This window comes from Falco punctatus (genome assembly GCF_963210335.1).
Source record: "Falco punctatus genome assembly, chromosome: 2".
Lineage (NCBI taxonomy): Eukaryota > Metazoa > Chordata > Aves > Falconiformes > Falconidae > Falco > Falco punctatus.
In genome coordinates, this window is record NC_137581.1 from 63,576,039 (window position 1) to 63,602,806 (window position 26,768).

The window sequence follows — 26,768 nt, forward strand, 5'->3', positions numbered from 1 at the left end:
AGCTACTGGATTTCCTTTAAAATGAGCTTTTTTTTTTGTATTTAAAACATCAGTGATACTACCATTAAATGGCATTTGTAGGTGAAGTCAATTAACAGAAATCAGTACAGATTTCAACCTGCCATGTTGGTTTTAAAGCTACACAGAAGTTGTAACTGTTATTCATTAATGTATACAAATTGTTACAATTTTTAAACATTCTGGAAATGTAGCGGTTTCTTTTGGTAGGAAATAAAAAGAATAGCAAATTAACTTGTGTGTACTTTGTTTGGTGTGTTCCAATCACGTTCCCCACAGAAGCCGAGCTAAGTTTGCCATTCGTTCTAGTTGACTGGAGCAATACAGCCACTAGCAAATTTAAAATACCAACAGTGTCAAATAAGCTTTAGCCAAGGTGCTAATGACAACACCCCATCTTCTCCAGCAGTACCAATAACCAGAAAGGGAGCAGAAAAAACAGCTACACATTTTATTCTCAACAATATAAAATAAAGCCTTTATCCTTTTGAACAGATTACTTGTGTGAATTGTATTTTCAAATGAAAATCCTTGTGGATGAACCCTGTCACGAGTGAGTGGTTTAGGTCGCTTAAAGAATCACCAAAGGTATTAGCAAAATAGTTTTAATGTGGTTTTGTGGGAGTGTAACTTCACAAAGATTGGTGGCAAGGTTCACACGTAGGTAAGTAACACAAAGAAGAATCAAATTAAAATTAAGCTGGAATTTACACAGAGACTAAAGACTTAAAAGGGTAAAAGAGACCCTCCCATTGTGTCACGAGGTTCAGAGTGGACCCCCTTACCTTCTAAACTCTTAACAGAACTTTGGTGCAGGTAGAGCCGATCTTAGTCTCAGGCTTAGGACAACAGTTTATAGCTAAGGGCAAACACAAGATTTTAGCAGCACTTAATCATGGACTAATTTATCAAAGTGGATCAATAGTATTTACTACAGTCACAACAGTAAGTTAATTACAGAGCCAAGATGGTAACATTCATTCTATACTTGTTACGAGGTACCCACATCCATTCACACACATGCCTAGAAGCACAAAGGAGATAGATGTATAGAGACATATATACAAGTGTACAAAAGCTATGTATCAAAAGTTCCCCTCGAGTTCAGGGAGATGCGTCAAACGCCTTTGCATTTCTCAGCAGGCAAAGGCTCGTGCCTTAAGGCATGGAGGTATCAGCCAGGCTCCATCATCCGCTTGGGCCCTCTTGTCTTTGCACCCTTGGGCGCTGGCGAGCTCCGAGAGGGATCCTGCTCGGAGGGAGACGCCGTTCACAGGCCACATCCAGGCCAAACGGCCTCACCTGGGACCGCTCTTTGTAGGGGTGGAGATGACAGTAATTTTCCATCCTGGCCACAATCTGCTGCAATTTTTCGAAACACCAGTGACAGCGGTACCACGCCACTCGGATTCAGATAAGGAACATCCCAAGGGGACATTAGGATTCAGATGAGGAATGTGTCTGTATGGTCGGTGGCGTTTCCCACCTCAGCCAGGCAAGAATCACGAAGCGATGCTTAACCACCCAACTCATGACACGGAGGCTGAGGCATAATGGGGATTTTCCCCGAGATCAGAGTGGCCCGGGGAGGGGGGGCAAGACATACCACCAAACACCCCTCTTAATTTGGTTCTTATCGTAAATTGTTTTAAAGAAAGTACACCAGTAGGTAAGTACAAGCCCCATATAAACTCAGCCACTAGAACCCCAGCTGCCTCACATGTAAGGCGGGCCTCTCTGCATCTGCCCACAGCCACACCACCCAGGGATGATTTTTTTTTTTTTATGTTTTTTTTTTAACACAAACATTGCAAAAGAAAAAAGGTAACTGAACAAATAATAACTAAACATACTACCTTTATCTTCCCAATTCTGATGGAGAGATACTGAGCATGCTGCAATCCCAGTGCACAAACTGACAAGACACCCAGGCTCACAGATAACTAACTGCACACCATGACACCAGGCTTAAAGATGTCACAGGACCACACCAACAACACCGCAACAAGGAAATACTTCAAGGCTAGAAGTGTCAGCTCCTTCTACATCTGACAGGAGCACAAGTGTTTAAACCACTGGGCATAAAACTAAGTGTTTTCACCCTCAAAGACAGGCTTAAATTCTTGCCTCTGTCTTCACTGTGTTACACATCACAGGGCCAGCTCAGCAAAACGGGGGGCAAGGGGAGATCACGTAGCAGTCGGGGCTGGGGCGCTGCCTGCATTAGAATATACTGGGGCCCGTGTCAGACAACACAGCTGCATGCACACTGCCATGTATTCTGGATGCTTCCACCACCTGCGCTGCATACACACCTGCTGCGAGTCCTGTATTTACTTACCTAGTAGTAGCATCAACAGTTTTGCTCAGATTATATACTACATCTTTGTTAGCCATTCTGTTCCAAAGATTTTATTTGGAAAGTACTAGTATTTACAACTGTGGCCAAAGCAGCTGAAATAAAAAACAAGTCCAAGGATGAAGGATCAGCTTTTTTTCTCAGTCTGCTGCTCTTCTTGGCCTCCTTCCACAATTTCCCAGGTTGAGACAGCAGCTCTGTCCTGTAAGAAGCAAGCGGGTCAGTCCCAGCAGGCTGGATCACAAAGGGATCGTACACATGCAGCTATTTGGAGGTGCAGGTTTTTAACCAAGCTTAATACAGCAAAGCTATGCGACCCGTTTGGTAAAAGAGGTGGCAATGCCATCTCACAGGAATGCTATTGTTACCAATGATGCTCAAAGTTGTACACCAAACCCAGGTAATTCTCCCCAGTTAAGACACAAAAAAATCCACAATAGAGGTGTGATCTCTTCAGTGTGGGATGCTGCAGCAGTGTGTAGGCTCTCTCATACAAGTAACTTCTGATAAACTCCGACAATCACATTTTCTTGTTTAAATGACTCATGTACATGGAAAACTGCTGCTCTTACGGCCAATACATGAGAATACACTACCTAACATTTGATCTTCTGAATTTTAGGATAGTAGCCTGTTGCTGTAAATACCTGTAATGCAATACTGTCATATTTTTGAAAGAGGATATTACAGTCAAACTGAACATTTCTGACTATTAAGGCCTGGCTGTCTGACTGCAATAGTTGAAAACAGAAGTTAATCTGCATATTGATACATGACAGTGTTACATGAGTTCTGTCTCATGAGAGAGGCTGCAATACAATGTGGAATTTTCTTTACATGAAAATGAAAACTGTTTCTGATGTGTAATTACCCAATTACTACATTTCACTTAGTAGCACAGATTAGCCTGCATTTCAAGCACGCTCTAACAACATGAAAAGACTGGTGGCTGTTTTAATCAATCTGTTACAAGTTCCGTAACTTCAGACAAACAGAACATTGCCTACATTGACCAGCATGGAAAAGAAACCAGTGTACAGAAATAGCAAGTTTATAAGCTGAAGGAGAAATTACCCTTTCTACAAAGCTGATTGTTATGGGACTTAAGTTACTAGCATACTCTTAAATTGCTATTCGCATCCTGGAGCGGCCAGCCCCTCCCTGAAGGGGTTCCTAGTCTGCACTGGGTGGAGGTGAGGCTTGTCTGCTTCATCTGTTGTACTGCTTTTCCTCCTGCACGTGGACTTGAGAAGTTGCTGGCTGACTTCAGCCCCGTGCAACAGAAGGAGAGCTTATCAACAGATGCATTACTGCATGTGTATCATGTGCCTTATAAAAGTTTCATGGAAATCAGAGGCTGGGTAGAAAAAGAGAGAAATTCAAATTACTTCCTCAAGCACTTAGTAGGTGAGCAGGACGCAGCTGCTAGGTGCTGTGCTACCACAGCATTTTTGGCAATAGCCAAGCCAAGGTGGCCAACTGACCCAGCCAAGCAGACTCATGCTGAGCACAAGTGTGGCAAGAGCTCTGCTTTGGGCAGGACCACGTCTTGTCCATCATGTGCTCCAGCGAGCCTGCGTGAGGAACCGCAAAGCTGCATCACCTGGTTTTCAGGACTCTTCTGGGATTTGCAAAGGCAACCTTCACAGCACACCTTCAGATACTTTCACCGTATCAGCAAAAAAAGCAGAGTTCAGCTTTGGACACAAGCTGTGTGCACTCATATGTGCATGCATGCTTCATCTTCAGGAGCAAACTACTCTGGGAGAAGCAGGAGACAGATTATGCTAAGCTTCAGGTTATTAAAAAAAATTAAATAAATGGAATGGGCTGAATCCTTGCTAAGGCAAATTTCTACAAGGTTATTAAATGTCCATAAATTCCTTTAAAAACAAACGAAAACAAATCTGCAAGAAGGTGGAGGTGGGGCTGTGGTGGTTTTGCCAAATAGATCAAAAGGGAGAGACTTGTCCAAGACACTCAGTGCAGTTATTAGGATTTGCAAACTTTCTTGACAGGTAAGTGGAGCAAGGATTTAGCTTGTTTATAAAAAAGTTAAGGAAGCAGATGTTCCAACTTCCCACAGCCTTCCTTTGCTTCCACAGCTGTAGCTCACCACCACTGTGCTTTGGCCCTCTCCCCAGTTTGTACCAGCACACTCGCTTTCATCTGAGATCATGGGACAGCTGACCATGCCTTGTATTTGTTCTTAATAGGTGTGCTGACAAATGACACGTCTCATGTTCAGCAATGAAAGAGGACGTATGCTGTCACTCCCTAATGTCACTGTGGTTTATATCCTCCCACTGGTAAAACAATGTAAGGAGACCGTGCAAGGCTCAGTTCCCACGCCAGGGAAAAATTGAGCAGCATGAACTGGAGGGAGGAAGAAAGATGCTGGAGGGAAAAGGGAGGGTTATTTTTCACATAGGGAACAACACTGACCCAACAGGGGCTGGAGCAGAGGTGGGAAGGGTACTGAAGCAAGAGGAACTGGAAGAAGCAGCACCTGTTAAAGAAGTAATATAGCACCTTGAGACCAGGAGGGGACAGTAAGCCAATGAAGGGATTTCTCCTGAGCCACCACTGGAGTAATGGAAAAGAACACTGGCATCAGGTACAGGCTAAAAGTAGAAAGCAGGCTGGAGAGAGGAGTGGTACAGGAATCAAAGTACTTACGGCTCAGGAACAGTTGGGAACGGAGCTGCTGGAGACAGAGGAGGCTTTCTGGTGAGGACTTTTTTGGTGGGGGAATGTGGAGAGGGGTAGAGGGAAGGCATTATTTAAGTCATCTCAGTTTACTTTCCAGTTCTTCTGCAGTCTTTTTAAAGATTGCACGCATTACTCATAACCTTTCCTTCCGGACTGAATCTGAGCAGCTTGGGGATTTCTGAGTATTACAGGATTCTCAGTGTGCATATAGCACACCCTTAACTGCAGAAGCAGGTACAGCTTGCACGGAGACACAAGGCTGAGGGAAAGCAGAAGAGAAGGCTAGCAGTACAACCAGGCAAGGGCTCAGCTCCCACCTCCTGCTACTGCAGTCATACAGGGGCCGGCTGCAACACCGAAAGCTGCTGCAGGGGCACAAAGGGCAAAAACAAATGTTGTCTTAAAAACTATCGGTCTCACAAAGAGGGTTATTACTGTCTTCTACCTTTATGTGGATTCCAAAGGCAGCGAGGTCTCCACGCAGACTGTCACAAGCCTCCAGGAGCGGTTTTCTCTCCTGCATTAACTGCTGCCTCTTTTCCTTCTGTTCCTGTTCCGGCCCTTTGGCTGCCGTGGCCCCCTCCAACGGCACGGTGCCTGCTGCTTCTGGCAGAGCGAGCGCGTAATGACGGACCTTTGCGCGGAACTTTACAAGCTCATCCATGACATTAGAGAGCACAACAGAGTTGTCTCCTCCCAAAGCCACCTGGAAATCAAACAGGTTTCTTTACAAACATCTGCGAATGATTTTTAAATCAAGCCCAACTCAGTAGCACGCACCGAGGCCTCATCACCTCTCTTCACTGTGCATCTGCCATATATTGGTACAATCAAAATGCCACAATCTCACTAATGCCAGACAAAAAGTTACAGTAGAGTCATACTTGGAAGTAGTTCAGCATATTCCTGTGCAGGAAAGCCTCTACCTTGGAGCAGAGAGCTCTCACGTGACCATAACATGCTGCATAATCCAACTGTGGAACGCATCGCCACAGGAAACCTCCAAGATGCCAGAAGCGTGCATAAATTAAAAAGGGATTAGACAAATTAATGGAAGAAAGGCCTGGCAACAGCCATGCGACACAGCAAGGGAAGCCCAGCCCCCAGCTCAGACGGCCCCTCGGCTGCAAAGGTCAGCAGAGCCAGAGAGCAAACCAGCCCCTTACTCGGCCTTTGAGCTCCAGACCTTCAGGAAACACAAAACCAGGAGCACGTACTCTGGCTTTAAGTCTCTAGATTACCCTTTCTCCTTGCACCTACAGAAAACCTCCCCTATCGCTAAGACACAAGAGGGGGAGCAGACAACGGAGCACTGAAACGTAAAGCACACCGAGGCCAGGGGGTGAAGCTGCCGGCAGTGATGCCTGGCTGGGAGCAGAAGGGCAGCTGAGTAATTAGAGCCAGAAGGGATTGTATTTAGACACTGACCAGCAGGATGGAAATGACAGGGAGTAGTTTCAGAGGCCGTTGACTGCAGCAAACAAGGAGGAGGAGAAGGAGGTGAGGGGGAAGCTATCAAAGATAGAGTGAGGTACAAGATGCTCTCCATAATCATAAAAGGTAGACAAGTCCCCAGAATTTCAAAGCATGTAAACGTATTAAAGAGGAAGTTACGAGATTGAAGAAAGTAACAAATCTAAGCAGCCGAAATGCTCCACTGTAACCTGGGGCAGGTAAAAGAGCAGGATAAATGCTCACATACAGAATGGGGAGCAATGACAAACGATGAGGGGAGCAGGAAACACTTCTACAAACACCACTGCCAACGTTCAAACCAGGCACCCGCTCAGGACACAAGGCAAGGTCCTCCAGAAGGAGGGGCAGCTTTAGGAGATGAACCAGCAGATTTCCATGTAAAACACTGTGTAGCCTCTCAGGGCTGATCTCCAGTTTCTTCTCCTGAAGTGCCAACCAATCCAAAGAGCTCATAAGAATTTTTATATGGAAATCTGGCCCTTGCCTACCCCACAGATGATCACCTGTTTGCCCCCAGCTGCACCCACAATACAGCACACCTCAGCAGAGCAGAAGCCCTCACCTTTTGCTCCCCAGCTCTGCAACGGGCACGATGGTTTCCACCCACTGTCTTTTCAGCCAGATTCACCTTACCTGCCTGTGGCTGTCCAGGCTCCTTCCCTTGCCACCACAGAGACAGACACAGGCAGTCTTAATTTTACAACCGCCAGACCGTCCCTTGGTGGTGCCTCTCTCCACCTACTTCTGCACCGCTGCAAAGCACAGGCAACCACATTAGACTGTAAGGCTAATTAGCCGAGATGAATCCCACCCTAAGAGCAAGACAGGCCCACAGGCTATATGCAAATACTCAAACGAAGAGGGCCCCAACGCCACTCCTTGCAGCCTCTGTATTAACTCAGCACAGTGGCAGCTAGGCCAGCTAGCCCCCTCCCAGCAGCCCGCATGCTGGGACCTGTGGTGGTCGGGGACTGCTCCCAGCAAGCTGCATGCCCGGGATCACCTGGCTAAGGGGCAAGAAAGGTTGGATGCTGAGCTGTTGCGGCTGGTCTCAAGGTCAGAGAACAACCCGTGCACCATTTAATTTACTAGCTTACGGCAGCCCACGGACCCTTCTGATGAAGGCTTTGATTGATTCATTTACTGGAAGCTGAAAGAGCAGAGGGACAGAGAAGAGTCTGATGTGCTGCTCCTTCCTTCCTGCCTACCTTGCACCATCTTCTGCTGACCCTGCCATCCCAGAGAAAGCAGCACAGCATACAAAGAAGAAAAGCATTCACACACTTGTTTCAGCAAAAAATGTAGGTGCAGCGGGCACCTGCATACAGACAGCCCGGAATCTAGAGGAATGACTTTGCCATCCAACTTACAAATGTGTTTAGTACACCGCTAAAAATTAACGGGACAAACCACACATTATGAGGAGTAACACACAACCAGTTCACACCCAAACGCTGTTTTGAAAGAAACTGTGGAAAAATACACAAAGAGGCAAAGTAAATAAATGCATTTATTGCTATACTGCCTGACTTTCAAAGGATGAATAATGTTATTTACATTTTCTTATCCTCTTCTCCTCCTCCTCTCCAAAAGGAATTTTTGAAGAACAGTTTTTCTAAAGGAAGTTTTCAACTTCTTGGCATTCGGCTCCAGATTTTGTGCAGGAGAGAAGCACAGAGCAGCCTGCTAGTCTCTTAACACCTTGTGTCATTTTAAATGCTCCCCTTCCATACATCGGGATATCACTTCCATATTTATCACTCTCTTCCCTGTGCAGTGCTTTGAGATTTTCTCTCCTTTTCTTCCCCCCTCACCATTTCTACCTTTCCAAGTACCAGAGGATATGTAAAGTATTTCCGATGATGGCCCAACTCCCCACCACTGCCTGCCCCTCCCCGCACCCTGCCACAGCTCAAGGCAGAGCAGCCCCTTTCCCCGCACCATGGCTTTCTGCAGAAAGAAGATCTGTGCAGGGAGATCACAACTGCAAATATTTGTACAGCTATCAAGGTCAGCCTGGGTGCAACCATCAGAAAGAAGAGGAAGAGCCAGGGGAAAGCCAGACACATAACAAGACCAACTTAAAGACCTCCAATGCTATCTTCTCGTTGTTTCATTCCTCAGACTTTCATTTCCACAGCATAATTGCTTCAGAAGTCACATGGGTGCACCTCCAAGAACAAGAAAGCCCACACTTTGTTCCACCTGCTTACATGTTCTCTTAAGACATCACCGCAGAAACTGCAAGCGGTGCAGAAAGGTTTACTAAAACCATAAATAACTGTTACATCTGATGCTTTCGGAAAGCCTTCTATAAACCAAAACACTGGTGCTGCTACCATATACTAGTACACATAGAAGACATGTTTCGTACCTGTCTTTCTCCAAAGGACATCCCAAGGGCATTAAAAAAGCCTTCTATATAGGAAATAATGCTTCCATACACAACAGAGCTTCTAGGAGATCCAGCATCCTGTTTGAAAAACACTCAAAAGAGATTGTCCAGTCAATACACATTACAGAACTCAGCATCTCTCTGTAGCTTAGTCCACAAGGGAAAACTATGACTAATTATATAGATCTACCCCCACCAGTAAACACCTGCCCAGAGGGAACTTTTACAGAGATCTAAAACCACCTCACAACACAAAGGCAAAAGACTTAAGTAAATGGGGGAGGGGAAGAAATTATTACCAGCATACACAGTGAGAAGAGATGCGTGAAGCTGCCATGCATTACATGCGCGCAGTAAATTAGACCTAAAAATAACACTTCTGGGCGTGAAAGAGCCGTGTGTATGAAAACAAAATAAAAGAACAAAATCCCAGCTTCAAGGGCAACTATAAAATAAGTGATTTAAAAAAAAAAACACTCAAATTCTTTTTTGAGTGCCTTATTGATTTAAGCAACGTGAAGGCTGCTTTGAGATAGCTTATGGTGTTTTTGTCATGTTCCAGTAGCACCAGCAACAGAACAGCATTTTTAAGAACACATTTCTTTCTTTCTTTCCTCCGTGTTTATTTATTTCACACACAAAAAAACAAAAATCAAGGTGAAATAATAGACCAAGAAGCAATTTAAGGAACTAACCCTTGCCTAAAGAAAAAAAAAAAAAAAAGACAACATACACAACTGGATTAGCAGCTGGTACTGGATGCTATCCAGCATCTCCATTAGGGCCTGAGATAAGCCATAAGTTAAAATTTGCAAAAGATCTGAACCAGAAGGAGCCGAAGTGGACCACCAGATGAAAGAAACAGGAACATGTCAACTAAGTTAAGAATGACAAGACAGTTGAAGAGAGGAATAAGTAGTTATATTTATGTGCATTTACTCACAGTTAAGGAGAAAAACTACACGCAGTCAGTACGAAGTAACGCTCAGACAGCTGGGCTGCACCCAGAAAAGCTCCACCACCGCAACCAGAAATCTGAGTCAGCCACCCCACAAATACCCCAGCGAATTCTCAACAAAGCCACTGACAGAAGGAACTCGGGGGAAACAAGCAACGACTGGCAAAATGAGGCTGCTTGTATTTAGAAGCAGTAACGCTGTTACAGATCCCTGCTGCAAACTGGTTCGGGTCAGGGATTCAGCGAGAGTCATTTTGTAAAGGTAAGGCTAAGGACAGAATTTAAAACCAGCACCAAAACAGGACCAGAAGGCGGCAGAATTTCTCAACCAACAGGTTAATTCTTTCTTAAAGTCAGTTATCGCTATTTATTTTACAGCGCAAACATGGTGGTCATGATGACATCGGCAATCAAGAAGCACAGCAACAAGCCAGAGCCGCTCGCCTCGAGCAAGAAAAGAAGCCATTAGTAAAAGGAGGCCCCAAAGTGCTCCAGCCTGTGCTTCCTGCTCGGGTCTGGTCCTTACCAGACGCCTCCTTTGTGTCAGCATCAAGAGATCTTAACAGGGTCTCAATCTGCCAAAAGCCATCTGAAGACAGACTCACGCAGGCATGCTGAGGCCGCAGTTATAATTTGCCAGCAGCAGAAGCCATTTAGTCCCCAAAGCTGAACTCACCACCGTGACTGCCCCGTGCACCTGGGGCTGCCTGCCAAAGCCCCCGCAGCGACCAACCGCCCCACACTTCCCAATTTAGGCTGATTTCTGTGCATACGTATTAAGCAAAGAAGCAGGGTAAGAACATAAAGCCAGCGCTAAAATCAGCAGCATGCCACAACAGCTTCAGGACTTTCAAAAATCTTTAGGTATAAATAATATAGAGCAGCAGGAAAGAAACATCCTTTGGACACAACGAAGCACAAAACAATAGCCACACACAATTCCTGTGATGTGATCAGGACAAATGGGCACTATTAAGGTCAACAATTTATGGAGCTTTGTTTCTGCTGGTTTCTTATGTGAACAATAAACTAATCTGTCTGCATTAAACAGTAGGACAGTGGACAGCTGTCATTTTCTGATCTCTGTATCCTAATGGGTTACCTTAGTAACAGCCTTAAGCTGTCTGTTGCCATGGTGAATGAGGTCCATAATTGCTGCAACAGCCCTGGAGGTGTCAAAGTCATCGGCAAACGCAGCCTTCACGGTTACTTTTGTGTTGGCTAGCCTTCAAGAAGAAAAGGTAACATTTAAGATAAGACAAACAAGATGCCAGCAGTGCGCTGAATTCATCAGCTATTCAGCCAGAGGGAGTCATCGAAAGGACACTGTCATTTCCTTCCTAGCTATCCTGTGATGGGCGATGCTACACTGATCAGGGAGAACACATCTTTCAGCTGCCAAGGGAGAAACTCGACACTTGTCAAAATCCAAAGTGCTACAACCATTCAATAAATACATGGTTAATCACAGGAGCCAACAACAGCTGAGCATGGTTTGCCTTAATAATTTAAAAACAGATGAAAATAAGGTTGCTGTTAAGCACATTTAAGATTTTGCTAAGTCCTCCTTTTTTTTTTCCCCCCCCCAGCAGCCTGTTTTTCACACTAAGGGCATGCTTCTCGTCCAAAGCCACATCACAAGCATCACTCCAGTGTCTGGCAAGAGAGCTGACTCGGGGTCGGCCAGGGGTCCCGATGGCAGGATGTGGCTCGGAAGAGGGCACCGCTTCCTTATCTCCCAGCTAAGCCCAATCATAGCTCTGGAACTCCACTCAGCTTGGCCCAGGTGGAAAGGTCTGGTAGAAACACTTCCGTAACAGTGCCAAAAGCCAGTAGGCAACCAGCACTCACCGCTGCAGAACCAGTGCCACTGACTGCAGCTGCTTTGAGCAGCAGAATGAGGACAGCAGCAGGAGTAAATGGTGAGCTGCAAACAGCTGCTGGCAGTGCACTCTTGTACGCAGCCAGGCGAACTGGACCTTGATTGCACTGACCCAAGGATGCCATTTCATGATAAAGCTCCAGAAGCGGGGTTACCTGGGGAGCCTCAAGTACCTCTGCGGCTCTCCTGAACCCCATTTTGACCGTTTCACCTGTTTCTGAGTGTTTTTGCCCGGAATGCCTGCCTCCCCTCAGACACCACGTGGCTGCTGCCATAATTCATTCCTCCCAACACTCTTTCCTGAAAGCTTCCCCCTCTCCACCGAGCATCTACCACTTTCCTAATTAAGAGCTCTGTTTCATTTTGCTTGTTCTTACATCTACTGACAAGCAAGTTGTGCCCTCCCACATGTCCCCCACTGACAATCCATTTTAACTTCCACACACACCTCACATTTCAGCCTTATCTCTCGCCAGCAGGTCTCCTGCACCCTCCTGCTGAAGGACTTGCTTTTGCCAAATACCACAACTAGTTAGTTCAACTCCACTTCCCTGTAACACCTTCCAGCACCCCTTGCAAGCCGTGGCGCAGCTGCAAGCCAACAGCGAGGTGCAGCACCACGTCTACAGCACAGGGCTGCTCCCCTCTGATCGTAGGTCCCAGAGCTGCCTGTATGCATGTTTCTTTATGGTGCTCAACACCCCTCTGACCCCGACCCCAGGACACTGCGCTCATCCCCTCAGATTTGCACCCAACACACCACACGTCTCTCTCCTGGAAGATGATCTGGTTTTCCTAAGGGACTCCAAAGGAGATTCTCCTCATCACTGTCAGGGTCACAACAACTGTAGTTTCTTCTTTCCCTGCGACTTCTCTGCCCTTGGCCAGTTTCTCAGTAACCCCTTCTCTCCTCTGCTGCACACCACAGCGCCAGCCAGGTTTATTACAAGCTCACGTGCCTAAGGGGTATTACTTTCCAGTTGTGCTCTTTCTTCTTCAGTCACTAATGGACAGTTCCACTTATAAACCAGGTAGCATCACAACTGCAGTCATAGCTTTGCCTTCTACATCACTCAGGAGGGGCGAAAATGCCCGTCTTAGGACAGGCACACTAGGTAAATAACACCGATTTTAAAAATACAACGAACTAAGTATAGCAGACTACAAGGAAAAGCAGCTGGCTAGAAAAAAAAAAAAAAAAGATTAAAAAAGCTGCCTTCGGTGAGGGCTGGCAGGGAACACTGCTTCTCAGTCCTCCTCGTCCTGCTTCTTAAACAGAGCTCAGAACACCACATTGTTCACCCCTCTGAGCCTGTCAGCAAGCTACTGCTCACATAATCACAATCTTTAAGATACAGGAGGTGCACTTACCTTTCCCACAGTATGTCTTCTCTAACAGGGTCACATACCAGCTGTCCTTTTATATAAGCATTTGCATCTCTAATAAACGATGAGATTGCCTGATGAAGGTGCTTTGCATCTTCCATGCTCTCGTCACTAAATTCTACTGCTAAGAAAAAAAATTACCAGGGCATTATGATAGAGAGGATGTTGTCTGTCATACGTAGGAACAATATTCTGAGACGCAGTCATTCCAGGAAGTTTGTTGTTATTTGTCATAGCAAATTTTCCTTACAATTAATCACACATTTAATTAAAAACTCCATTATTCATGTGCACTAGGTGAATTACATCAATATAAAGACAATCACTACATGTGACAAAGTATAACCTACCGGAAAGGTGTCAAACTGATTAAAAAAAGCACCTGGAAGCTGACCAAAGCAATAGTTACTGGACTTCAATATTTTTTTCTTCTTCATTATTGAATCTCTCTGTGAAGTTATTACTCCAAAGCATTTGGACTGGATGTATGTCTAAGCGTTCCCCCAGATTTAAGTTGGCAAGACATACCTTTGATCTCACCCCTAATTTTGCTTCTATTCCAATTTATGTAGACACGATCTGCATTTGGAGACCTCCAAAGAGACCTAACCCTCACTACTGACTCTACGCTGAATACAGGCACTTATGGCTAAAGGGCTGCTCCACCAACATCTAAAATAACTAGACAGACCTGAGATTTTGCAGTCTAGATTTTTCACTAGATACACAATTCCCTCACGATATCAAGCTGATCACATTAATTTTCAATAGCAACTATTAGAGAAAATACAAACTGCTTAAACTCATAAGGGCACGTCTGGGATGGGATTCATCACACCCAACTTACACACTTACATCTAAGTCCCTGAAAAGAAAGATAAAATCTTAAGGTAAATGATTCATTGCATACTAAACAGAGCTCTGCTTTATGATGAGATCTGCTATACCTTAACCCTACAGTGCTTCTCTTCTACTGACCAAGCAGACATGAGTCCCCGCCACTAACATGGATCCAGGTACAGAAACACGTTCACTGCATTCAGCAGGACTAGCTTCAGCAGGCGATTGTGCTTCAGGGACTATCAGCCTCCACTTCTGCTAGCTTAGGGTTGAGCAGGCTCCTCTCACCTTGCTTACATCCTCAGAAGTGCAGGTGCTGGACTGGCCTCCTATCACTTTTACTGCAAGCTGCCATCAGCAAGAGGCATTTTTTTTTGTTGTTTGTGCAGCAACATGCAATTTTCTGTAAAAGAGCACTCAGACCCCACACAAGACAGCTCACCTGACTTTGGTGGAAGTTGTGTCCACCAAGGACAGGCCCAAGTTTAAATGCGATCCTTCCCACACTATCACACCAGAGCTGATCACCTATATCAAAGTGCCATTTGCAGCCCGTGCAGTATTGCTTCAACACTTTGCACCTGACCTCCGCATTAAGGTACATCCAAACTACAGTTTACAGCGCATTCCTAATCTCATCGGCACTGAGCATCACCTGCAGTTCCCACAGCAATCTCACACCTCTGCTTCTGCACATATTACAATAGACTGCTTTGTGCAATGACCCAACGCTGCCCAGACACAGGCTCCTTAGAGCAGTTTGAGCAAGAGGACAGAGCTAAGAGGGCAGAAGCAGCCAGATGTGAGACCTGATCCCGGTTCCATTAGCCTAAATCCCAGAGAAGCCTAATTGGTTAAACAGACTTTCTGTAGGATTTACCCCAGTATAACTAAGGCATAAGCCTGGACCCATATTTGTCAGATTTTCCACTTGTGTGTAATTAAAAATCTGCATTACTGCCTCATTAACACTGGTTTTACAACAAGCTTTACCCAGCTTTTAAAAAGACGAATGTACAGACTTTTAGAAAACTGAGATATTGAAAGAGATCATTTATATCCACTAAGATTACTCAACTGATTACCCTGGTTACAGGAACTCTGTAAGGAATATGTGATGAAAGTTTATCCCGATGCAGCCTGCTCTGATTAAAGCCATTCTTCTTCCTCGATTCATGGCATTTTTCTAAACCACCGCCTGCAGGCACTGCAAACCCCGCTGCGTGGGCACAGGCAAGCCCGGCTCTATAAACCTTTATCACACTCCCTGCTCCTTCCCTCCTCCACCACCGAGGGCATCATCGCTACATCATCAAAATTACAAAATGCATGTTTATTAGCACAACAAGAAACTGAAGACCACAGGGACCAAAATGTTACAGTTCACTGAGGTTTGCAGAAAATCACTGGAGCAGTTCTGGTGACCAGGAGAGCATTTCTGGGGACAGAACCCTGCTGCCTGCAGCAGGCTCCCAACCCCTTCACCTAATTGCATAAAACAAAGCCTGACAAGATGCAAGAGGAAAGGCAGTGCCCCACCACGGGGTCCAAGAAGGCTTCAGAGATGGCACCTCTCCTTTTCAGATGCAGCCAGAAGCAGCCTGGCAGACACGTTGGTAGCGGGGCACCACGCCACTGCCTGTGGAACCTAGGGAAGATCTTTTTCCAGCAGCCCCAGGTGGGTTGAAGGGTGGTGAATCAGGCCAAGGGGACAGCCAGAGGCATCGGCCAAAGGAGGCAGCCTGGATCACCACCACTGCCCCCAGAGCTCAGCTTAACCCCGAGCGGCTCCACTCCACCAGCCTAAGCAGGCAGAGGGGGCGATGGAGCAGAGGAACCCCCTGCTGAGACACGCTCCAGAAGAAGGGTGATGTCCTGTATCAAAGCCTCTTCCCTCTGACTTTTCTCCTCCTCCTCACAAGGCATGCAGCTTTATCCTCCCTGCAAAAAATGACTGCCATGGGAGGGGGGCCCCCCACTCCCACGAAACACATACACCTGCCTGCACGCACCCCTCCAGCCCTTGCCCTTCCCTAGCTGTGGCAGTTTGGAGGGTCCCACTTTTTTTTATGGTCGCCCAGACCATACAAAAGGCCAATTCCAAGCCCAAGATCCATGTAAACCACAGCGCCATTCCCAACTGCCAGGCACTGCCCTCATCTGCATGCCTACGAAGATCTTTTACGGGCTGGATCCAACAAGCGCGGTAACATCACTCGAGCCCCCAGACCTGGATTTTAGCAATTACAAAAGGCTCTCCTTCCCCAGCAGGGATGGCAGGAGCCATCGCCAACAGGTTAGGCTACAAAAACATCTCTGGGAACAAACAGAAGGTGCTTGGGTTCTCACTTCAAATAAAAATACTTAGGAAGTAGACAGCAAGACAAAAAGGAGTGTGGTAAACTTATTTTTAGACCAAAGTGAATTGATGGCAAGGGACAAACTGACAGGCTGCATAGCAAATACCTGGCTCAGCAGAGACTGACTCTGGCTCTTTATCAGGCAGCGAAGAGCTGCACCCTACATCATAAGGCAGAGGTGGTAAGTGCAGCAGACCTCTGAGCAATCCTTCTGTGCCACTTGAGTTACTGGCACTGTACTCTGACATAACACCACCATATCCTTTCAAAGCCACCTATATTTGCATAGGTAGCCCTCTGCTTTTAATCACAGGAAGGTGTTTAACCTAGAAGTAAGGCAAAAAAAAAAAAAAAAAAGGGTCACATCTGTCTCACAGAGGTTCAAATGCAGCCAGTTGTCACGCAGCAGCAGAGAGGACCAGCCTGCAACCCTCTGCTGCAGGGCTCCAGTGCTACTGCTTGCTCTAAGGCAGGCTTAGAAACTGCCAGGCTTTTGGCTTTTGTTTACAGGACAAACATATACGACAGCGTTGTAGGTATTAGCTTTTTTTCCTCTTTCGTGGTATATACACGTTTGTTCAAGACTCCCAAGTGCCCCAGCTGCAGCCGGGGAGCCACTTATGTGTGCACAATGTATTTCATCTCTTGACAGAGACCCAGAGGAAACAGCCAGGCATGCCACTGTCCTGCAGCATCGCCCCAAAGCAGCCAGGCATGCCACCATCCCGCTGCCTCAGCCTGCGGTGACAGTGCTCCCCGATGACTGCCCCCACTCCTGCTCCAAACAGCAGCTTGTTCTGCAGCGAGCCTCCCACCTGGACGTGCTCCTCCCTTACTACCAACGTGGAGGTCAGCAGTTAACAACCAGCAGTCTCTTTACTATCCCATGCTTTGAAATACTCCAGAGATACATGGCATGCCTGATGTCCTCAGCTGCCTTAGGAGAGGCAAGCTCCACCAGGAAAATCAGACGAGTGGCTCCTGTGAGCAGCTACAGGCGTTAACACGCAAAAAGACTTTTCAGCACAAAGGCCGCACGTCTATAAAGGTTTGCAGCTCGCTGCACACCGATGGACCACAGCAAAGCCACAGAGCCTTAACGACGCCAGCTCTCCCAGGCACGCTACTAGAGGCGCTTTACCCAAGGCGGCTAGAGACCTGCTGAAATAACGCAGCAGGTGCTGTCCCACACTCCACCGTTCCCTTACCGCGTCAGGACAGGCAACGAGCCAGATGACCCAGCAGTGGTTAGGGAACTACCATCTGCTTTTGGCAGGCCCCAATAAACTGGTAAAAACACCATCCGTACAAAAATCTCTTCCAGTTCAAAGTAGCATCTGCCTGCTGGAAACACCATGGTGTGGACTGGGAAGCTGATAGAATCTCCCACACCTCTTCCCACCAGCAGTGCTTGTCAGGGTAAGACGATCGTTAGGTTATCAAGTGCTGGTGTAAGTGAGTTGCACTGCACTACAGAAATGCTTGAACACTCAGTAACTCCACGGGACAAAAAATGGTAACACAGCAGGGAGATAAAAAAAGTTATTAGCAAGCCCTTGTCATACCCTGTGGGAATATAAGGCAAAGCTCTGCCTAGATATATCTCAAAAAACCAGCTGATCGTGACTGAAATACAAGGGACTGCAACAGATGCAAATCAGAGATGGAGGTAATTCATTAACTGAAAGTGCAATTAACTGAGAGTTGCAATTAACCGCGGCTCAGGAAGGTATTTAGACAAATGGTTATGTGCTGTGCTCAGTAAAGATGCTTTTCAAAATGAGAGCCGAAGAGCAGCCCCACAGAGCACTGCCAATCCTTCCTCCTGCCGGAGGAGAACTGCAAAGCACCACAGGGAGAGCTCGCTCCGCCACCGCACCTCTGCATCGCCAGCCTGGGAAGCACGGGTGGAAAGCCACGCACCTCTCATCAAATAAGGGTGTTTTCCTTACCTGAGCTGTATCTGCTGCGCAAACAAAACATCCTGAATTGATCCGATGAAAATTTCTTCAGGAAATCCTAAACTCCACCCACAAAAAATACAGCTTCAGCATTTTATCAAACAATTTCTTCAAGAGTTGTTCCACCCCCTTACACTAGTTTCACAACATATTTCAGACAAACTAACATGACAACCCATCTTTGTAGTTTAAGATAGGCATAAACTGTAACACTGGTTTAAAGCCTAAACTAAATATAATTAATTCCATGTAAGACAGATGTGCATACATATATGCAAGAATAAATATACACACAATGTCAAACATAAGACAGTGAAAAGTACTTTGCAGTTATAATCAAACATACACTGTATAACGACCTTTGCAAAAAAACCAAACAAATTGCCAGACTAAGACTGGGATACAATCTTGCAGGGAAGGACAGCTTCTAAGTTTTGTAAACTTTATGGAAAAAAAAATAAAAAAAAGATTTCTTGAAAAAGAAGGTAAGCATACTTTTTCTGCACAACTAAAATATGAAGGAAAACAGGGAGTAAACAAAAATAGCTATTTCAGTATTGCTAGAATTTATCTGTGTTGTGTGAAACCTCATTAATTTCACCCTCATGTTTATATAGCTTTACAAATAATTTACTATAGTAACCAGTAAATTATTACCATTACTACAAGCATAATTAATTTATATTAATAATATAAAGAACTTGCTTGGCAGGTACACTGATAAAACATTCAATCACTTCCAACTCTACCCTCAACAAGGCTGGACACTGTGGCAGACTAACCAAACACTGCATTCCTGCCTGTTTGGGTTTTTTTATTATTTTTATTTGCAGATTGGTGATGATAAATTTGTACCACTGAAGTGACCGAAACAGAAAAATCGTAAGGAGAAGTCAGTACAATTGAGAAAATTTGGAACGTGTCCTTTGCTTAAAGATGCGCATTTTGAAATTTAGCTTCTTCTACCTGACTAAAGCAGCCTGAACACTGCAGGTAGCAAAGCATCAGCAATGTGCGGTCTTTCAAGTGAAAGCAGAAACTGAGGCAATAACAGCAAGCTAAATCAAGGAATAGACAGTGATACTGTTTGTTTTGGTGGGTGGGGTTTTTTGGATTTTGAGGGTTTGGGGCAGGGGTGTGTGTGTGTTGTTTTGTTTTTTAAATAAACTCTGTTACACTGAGTGTACCCAAAGTGCCCAGAAGCTTTGCACTAATAAATAGAAGTAGAACAATATGAGTAAAGTACGGAAATAAATTCAAATCTGGAAAAGGACCATCTGAACTAGAAAAACCAATTTTGCATTTCATTAAAAATGGAGTACAGAGAAAGTATGACAGCTCTTTCAAAGCAGGTTGCTCAGCTGTGCGTTACCCCAACGTGCTCGATTTTGGGGGTCAGAATTAATAGCTGTTTAAAAAAAAATAATCAGAGAAGAGGACAAGGGGGAGGGAAAACAGGGCAGCTGGATGTGGAGGGTGTGGGGCAGCTGTGCCCAGGTGACAGCCTGGAATGCAGGCAGCCAGCAGCAGGACCAAGGGCAGGTCCCGGACAGGTCTCGCCTCTTTTGCAACAGGCATAAAGACTTTGACACAGAGCTTAACTTTCCAAGATGCAGGAAGGCTGCACAGGAAGAAAATTTATTTCACTGGACTGAAAAATTGCTTACAGGGAAGGATTAATACTTGCTAGCTGTATCTAAGGGCAGAAATTAAAAGTGGAGACCGCAAGGGAAGAGAGACGGACTTGAAGGTTTTGTTTTCTCAACACAAATAAGTCCCACTGCAGACATGAAGGGGAACATTTTTATACGTTACTTTTAACTGCCTGCATTGCACTCATGGCCATTTCTCCACCCTGTCCACAACATCTGCTGAGACTCCGGAAATTTCCATGAAAATTGTGAGTGACGGGTAATTTTCCTGGGGGAGACAAGGCTTAGCTGTACCCAGACAACATCAGGAGAATTAAGAATAAAGCGGCTCATATTGAACTCCTTTTTAAAGGGATTTTAATCAAGTCTTCTGTGAGGGCAAAGGGGAACATATGTGCTGAAACAGCCTCTCAAGCTTTGTCTAAAGGATGGAAATTACCCACTTCTAGCAATAGGCGTCAGCCATCTCGGGAGCCACCCTTGCGCCAAGCACAGCTGTATTGCACAGACCCGGCAGAGAAACCCTGCTCTGGGCTACACCAAAAACTTTGGGACGTGGTAAAACAGGACATATTCACATGGCTCGTGGCTACCAAAAGAAAAAGCCCTCTGGGCATCAGCAAGGTCACTGTATAAAAATAAAGGCGAATACGAGCAAGCACTGGCATAGTGCAGTTGCAGGACGTCCAACAGCTTCCCGACAAAACGCTGACACTTTGTCCCATCTCACCCAAAGCAGAACAAGGGAAAATGTCAGCTCTTTTCTAAGTCCCAAAAGCATATACACTATTAAGAGCAGGCAGACAAGAACCCATCACTATCGAACAGAGTAATTTAGGTTGGAAAAGACACTTGAGATCAAGTCCAGCCATAAACCTATAATGCAGAAGTCTGGGCACAAACGTTGCTCCTACAAACACTCTCAGGTCAGCAAGATCCACGACATAAGCAAACACTGAGTCTGAATGGGTTTCCTACATCCAGATCCACAATAACAGGTACACCAGCACTACAGAAACATTCCACTTCAGGTCTTTCACCGCAGCATAAGCACACGCTCCAAAGTTTTTGAGAAAAGAGAGCTGTGATTAATGTTTACATGTTACAAATATACATTGCTTCAATTCATAGGAAGAGATTACCTTAATTGATACGTAGTTTTTTAATGATTTGGACATTTTTTCTTGACTTCCTTTAACATGCAAATGACCTAGAACAAAAAAACACAACAAAACCAACACACAATCAGGATAAATGAGCACACTTCTGAACGCAAAGCAAATTAGAGACTGCACTGAGACACTGGAAACGCTGCAGGCAGCATACGCTGTGATGGGCACACACCAACCATTTCAATGCAACATGTAGCATTGTTCAACAGCTTTGCCTGCAGTCCTGCACACCTCTCAATTCTCAGCTTTCACTGGGTGAATTAAGACACAGGAAAATAAAACGTTTTTTTAAAAATATCCAACAAAACACCACCACCACGAGCAGAAACATTGATAAGGAGAAAACAAGAAGTCTTCCTGCTCAGAATTGACGATAGTCTGGTAAAAATAAACAAGCAAATACTTTGTCTTCACAGAAAAGTGCCTTATCTGTTACTCTTGACTTTTCAGCAATATTTTAAGACCTTTAAAAGATCTTCCGGTGATCTCGCATCACAACATTCTTGAAACTCAAACAATTTTCTGTACTTACTACTTGCTGGTGGTGGCTGTACACTTTTTTTAACTCCAGGTTTATTATGCTGGTTCAAAACACCTTTACGTGTAAAATTAATTTTCTGCACTTTCCCTATTTTCTCCCCCCTTCTTTTTCTCAGTGTTCAAAAGCCTGGAGGGAGGGATTCAGCTATGACGCCCAATTTGAATTAGCTTATTTTAAAATGCAGTCTCTGAGCATTACTAGAGCTTTCAATAGCCACGCTGACTGTTGTTCTGCAGGGCCGTGTTATAGGAAAAAGGCAGTGAGCATCTCCATTGCATTTAGGAGAGTATGCAGAGCTCAGCTTCGTGACTGAAATTTCTGTCAAAGCAAGACAGAAGATGGGCAACCTCAGGCTGCACGCTCCAGAGCTTCATCTGTGCCAGCCACAGCACCACTGATGGAAAACAATTATTCACAGCACTGGAAAGATGCTGAACACTTAGCCAATGGAAAGACTACTCAGCTTCATTTCAGAGATGTTAAAAGCCTTGATTGGCTTCTCCTAATAGAAGGAGCAATCCTGTAAGTTACCAAGCACCCACAACTAACGCAATTTTCAGGCACTTCATGACGTGCAGGATCCAGCACTCCATTGTACTCAGAGGCAGACTGTTAAGCATGAACTCCTCTTACTCTGTACTACCACATCAGCGCTCAGCAGTGTCTCAGGTTTGGCAGTCCAGCATTACCAGTGCCTCAGAGCGCTCTGCAAGGACAGCATATGATCAGGCTTCTGCTTTTACAGGTGGTGGCAAAGGTGGCATTTCTTGTTCAGCAGCCCAAGCAGCTGTCTGAATTTTGTGCTACTCTCCGTACAGTGCTGCTTTTGCAGCCTTGCCTGGAACCTCCTCTCTTCCGCAAGCAGATAAAATCCCCATTACACTCATCTGGATAGAAAAGCAACATGCTCAGACCCAGCAAATGGACATGAAAAGCATCTGGTTTCGCTTCTTAACTATTTCTAACAATGAGGCAAAGCAGCGGGAATTCTCTATAGGAAGGCTACCTCCACTCCTACCCCATCCACCTGGAAATTTACGCTTGCACAATACACACTATGGAGAGTAGGATAGAATCAAGAGATCCGTGCATACATAAACCGCTACCGCAGAAGTCCATGATCAAACAAAAAATCTCATTTTCATCGTATTTGTCCTGAGTGCTAGCAGGTGAGGCCATTTTCACCACTGCATCATTAAACTTGGGGCCCTCAGTAAGAACACTCAGGCTGTCAGAAGCACTGGACAACTGCAGCTCTTGCAACAAGTAAAACCCACAAACTTCTCCTGGAAGGAGGGGAAGAGCAAGGGTATAATTACTTCTTTTTTTTTCTTTTGCAAAGGTGCCTAAATATTGACTGACTTAACTTTAGGCAGCCAAGCTTAAAATAGTTTGATTGTGTTTTCCTAATAAGGTACAGGTAACATTGGAATTTGAAATAATATTCTTCTTCAAGAGTTTCAGCACTTAGAACGATTTCATTAAAGAACCACAAAATATAAGGATTTTCACAACTTTGGCTTGGCGCTCTTCCCAGAGTACAAGTAGTCTAAAAATAAAGTCCTTATAAGAAGATTTATCCCCAGTGCAGGGATTTTCTTCCTCTAATGGGAATTGCTCCTCCAATTCTGAGCCTGCTAAAATTCTGAAGTCTGTTTCCAGAATAAATTGTTTCTGAACCCGATTCATTTGCCCTAAATAATTCATACTATCATCCTCCAGCAAAGTTTTCTGACTTAATGAATGTAATCTGTCAGCTCCTAGAGAACCTCAGTGTATAAATTGCCCTTGGAATTAAGTTCGAGGGTGTTTTTTCCCCCCAAGACAAATTTACTCCTCTTTAGTTAGTTTCAAAGAATATTTCTCCTACAGTATCAATTCCAAGCTTGGAAAGTCAGATTCACTAGCATTCAGCAGAAAGCTCCACCTGGCAGAAACCAGTGCATCTCTTTGGAAGTGCAAACAGTTTTCCAGCACTTCAGGAGCAAAGCATACCCTGGAGCATGCACCGCCCTCTGGACAATTGCTATTGATTTACAACAGGCTCTACACTGGGAATTGAAACCAGAGTTCAATATTCATTCCATACAGTACAAATATATGTAAAAAAGGAAGCTCAAGTAATTCACAGAGCGTACCACAGGCTTAACTCTGCAGGTCTTAGAGAAGCACTCCAAGAGCTCAGCAAGACACCTTGCACAAAGTACTGTTCAGCAAAAGAGACTGCAGATTGGAACCTGACTTTCCACTGACTTCAGCTGACCATCCAGAACCACCACGAGTGCAGCAAGAAGAACAAACTTAAAAGCACTGTCATGTAAAGGCAGCAAGGAGCAGTTCTACCTGATGCCAGGCAGTATTGTATGCTGAAGACCAAGTGAGTAAAAGACACTTTCATAGAGTTCAGTCAGGCATGGGCAGTGACTTCACTTCTGGGGAAAGAGAGACAAGGTCTCCAACATCCATGAGCTACAGCAATACCAAGTCACTCATACTCCATAGAAAAGCAGAGACACACTGAATTTGGTCAAAGCACTACAGAGGATTAAGGGACCATAGTGGCAAGACTCAGTATCTCCACTTTTCTACAGAGCTGAAGGGCAAGTGACTTGGTCTTTATGTAGCTCAGAGATTTCAAAGATCTTCTTAACTCTACCCACCAGCAACCTCATTGGCCACACCTCACCGGAGTAGACCAAAGCATCTGACACACTTGGTCTTCAGCATGAATCTTGTTTCTCATAGCCATTACTAGGCATAATGCTACTGGTGGATAAAAAAAGCTTCCCAGAAGAATTTAAATAGTTAGAGGGATACAAATTGCACACCTAGAATGTCCAGTGGGTGGCTGCTGCAGCAGAGCATCTGCCTTGCAACGCTACCCCCACACTTCAAACCATACAAACATTCCAGCTCAGATATTTCTCTGCGGGATCACAACTTTGTGAGCTTTGTCAGTTCATGTATCTTAGCATTCTCTCCATTCTTCTTTCCAGTACTACAGACATCTTATCATTATTAAAAGCCTTTCACCTATTTACAGACACAGGCTACGTTATGCACTTTTGCACGCTACTGAAAAATAATTTTTAAGCCCACAAGCAACTGGTGCCTGGAGATGTTGGAAAACAAAGACTGATTTATTCTGCTCCCAATGTTTTTAAAGCATTACAATCAGCTATCTGCCCACCTGCCACCTCTATTCCTCGCCATCAGATACTGCAGGTTCTGGTTCTAAGACAGCAGGAACTTCTGGGTTTTAGAACTACATAAACACATACAGAAAGTATCAATTATTTTCATCTTCTTCCTGAAGGACTGTTACAGCTAAAGTACAATTTAGAAAAGATCACAAAGGGTACCCTCAAATTCTGAGGAAACTCAAATGAAAGGGAATGAGATTGTACAGGAAAAACTCTTCTTCCCACATTTTTAAGTCAGATGTAAACACTGTACATGGACAATGCATATACAGTTATTAGTTGGAGACTTCCCTAGGTGAAACTCGGGGCTTTATCACTGTAACTGCTTTTATTAATAAAGGCATTAATTCTACATTTTCAAGATTCATTCTCATTTATGCTTCTTCATTTAGTGAGGACAGGAACTTGGGTCACTGTAGTACAGTATCTGTTTTCATACCCCAGAAATGCTAAATCTGAAAATCCGAACCGTTACATTTGTACAGGCCTCTTGGGTGATTAGTATTTTACTTACCAGAATGCAGAAAGTAATTCCCCCATTGCTCACACTGATGATACACCTCACACTGTGCAATTTCATTTTCATGATGAGGAAATGCAAGATCTATTCCACCAGTATGGATGTCCAGCTGCTTTCCGAACACTGCACTGTAACAATATTTTCCTGGTCGGTAAGTAGAATACTACAAAAGGTTTTTACAAAAAGAAATGCAGAAAAGAATAAGACAAAAGAACATAAATTTAAGCGTACAATTTAATGACTGCAGTTTTAAAACAAGACTTTACAATGATCTTGGATACCAAAACTGCAGAAGAACTTGGATGGACAGGACCAATATCTGCCCGCAAAATTCTCCTCAGCAGGAGCAATTATTTTTTCTAACTTAAAGAATGGCAAGCAGGATGTCTCCTTGCCTTGTTCTGCTATAGTTTCAGAATCAGACAGCCACCTTCATCTGCGAAGTTAAACACTTCAAAGCAATGAACATTTCTGTAAATTTGGTATTATTTTTCTTTACCTTGTACCTTTTCTGTAAGAGTTCAGGCAATGACTGTAGGCAGTCATGATAGAAAACGCTTAGTCTTATACTGTTATAATGTCAAAAGAAAGCATCAATGCCTCTGATCTCCCAAGGCCACTCCTCTCAGCCCAACACCACTGCTGCACCAGTGCAGGTCACCCACGGGCTTGCGTGGCACAGGTCTCTCTGCAAACACTGGTGGCTGGAAGTGAGGTATTCACGTGGCAGTGGGACCGACCTAGATGCTCTCTTGTTAAACACCAGGAGTCAAGGCTGCTACACTATCCACTGTTCCAGCCAGTCCCTGCTAGGCCACATTGGGCAAAATGAAGTCATTAACTTGCCCATCTGATAAACCGAGAACACAGGGAGGTAAATCAACGCTAAGTGCCCAGAAACCAGGGACACTCAAGGTGGGGAAGATACAAGGTCTACACAAGTAGAAGACAAAAGGCAAGGCCCACACATGCATGCACGCGTGTGTAAACATAGATACACACAGTCATCCCATACGTCATGTTGATAAGTTACTCCTGGTTGTTGGCTAGGTATTAATACTTCTGCCCCTTTTTGGGACAAAACACCCTGGCTCATGATGGCTCTGCAGAAGCTGTTGGGGCACAGGAAGAAAAGAAAACAAGGAGAGAAGACAGAATAAAGACCAGCTGTTGGCATTTCCCAAGCTCATGCTCCTCTGCTTCCTCCTGTCTGCTCCAAAATCAGCTTAAGCACAGATCTTCCCGGGAATGGCCCTGGCTCATGCCTTCCCTTGTGACATCTACAGAGGAGCACTAGCCACTTGCTGTCTCCTCCAGCATAACCATTAAGAGC

General features: G+C 44.9%; 1 protein-coding gene across 5 annotated transcripts in view; it reads right to left on the reverse strand.

Moving 5' to 3' along the window:
* Nucleotides 1-2,414: 2,414 nt before the first annotated feature.
* The window catches only part of CARS2 (cysteinyl-tRNA synthetase 2, mitochondrial), a gene marked incomplete at its 5' end in the record, with an annotated part of 37,573 nt that continues 13,219 nt past the window's right edge, over nt 2,415-26,768 (reverse strand). For 2 of the 5 annotated variants that reach the window (XM_080375542.1, XM_080375546.1), the window contains 8 exons: nt 2,415-2,579; nt 5,535-5,795; nt 8,940-9,038; nt 11,021-11,144; nt 13,172-13,310; nt 18,339-18,405; nt 21,142-21,209; nt 25,430-25,563. In XM_080375542.1, coding sequence (XP_080231668.1) covers nt 2,505-2,579; nt 5,535-5,795; nt 8,940-9,038; nt 11,021-11,144; nt 13,172-13,310; nt 18,339-18,405; nt 21,142-21,209; nt 25,430-25,563 — 967 coding nt within the window. In that variant the 3' untranslated portion in view covers nt 2,415-2,504. The other 3 variants (XM_080375543.1, XM_080375544.1, XM_080375545.1) reach the window with 3 other exon arrangements.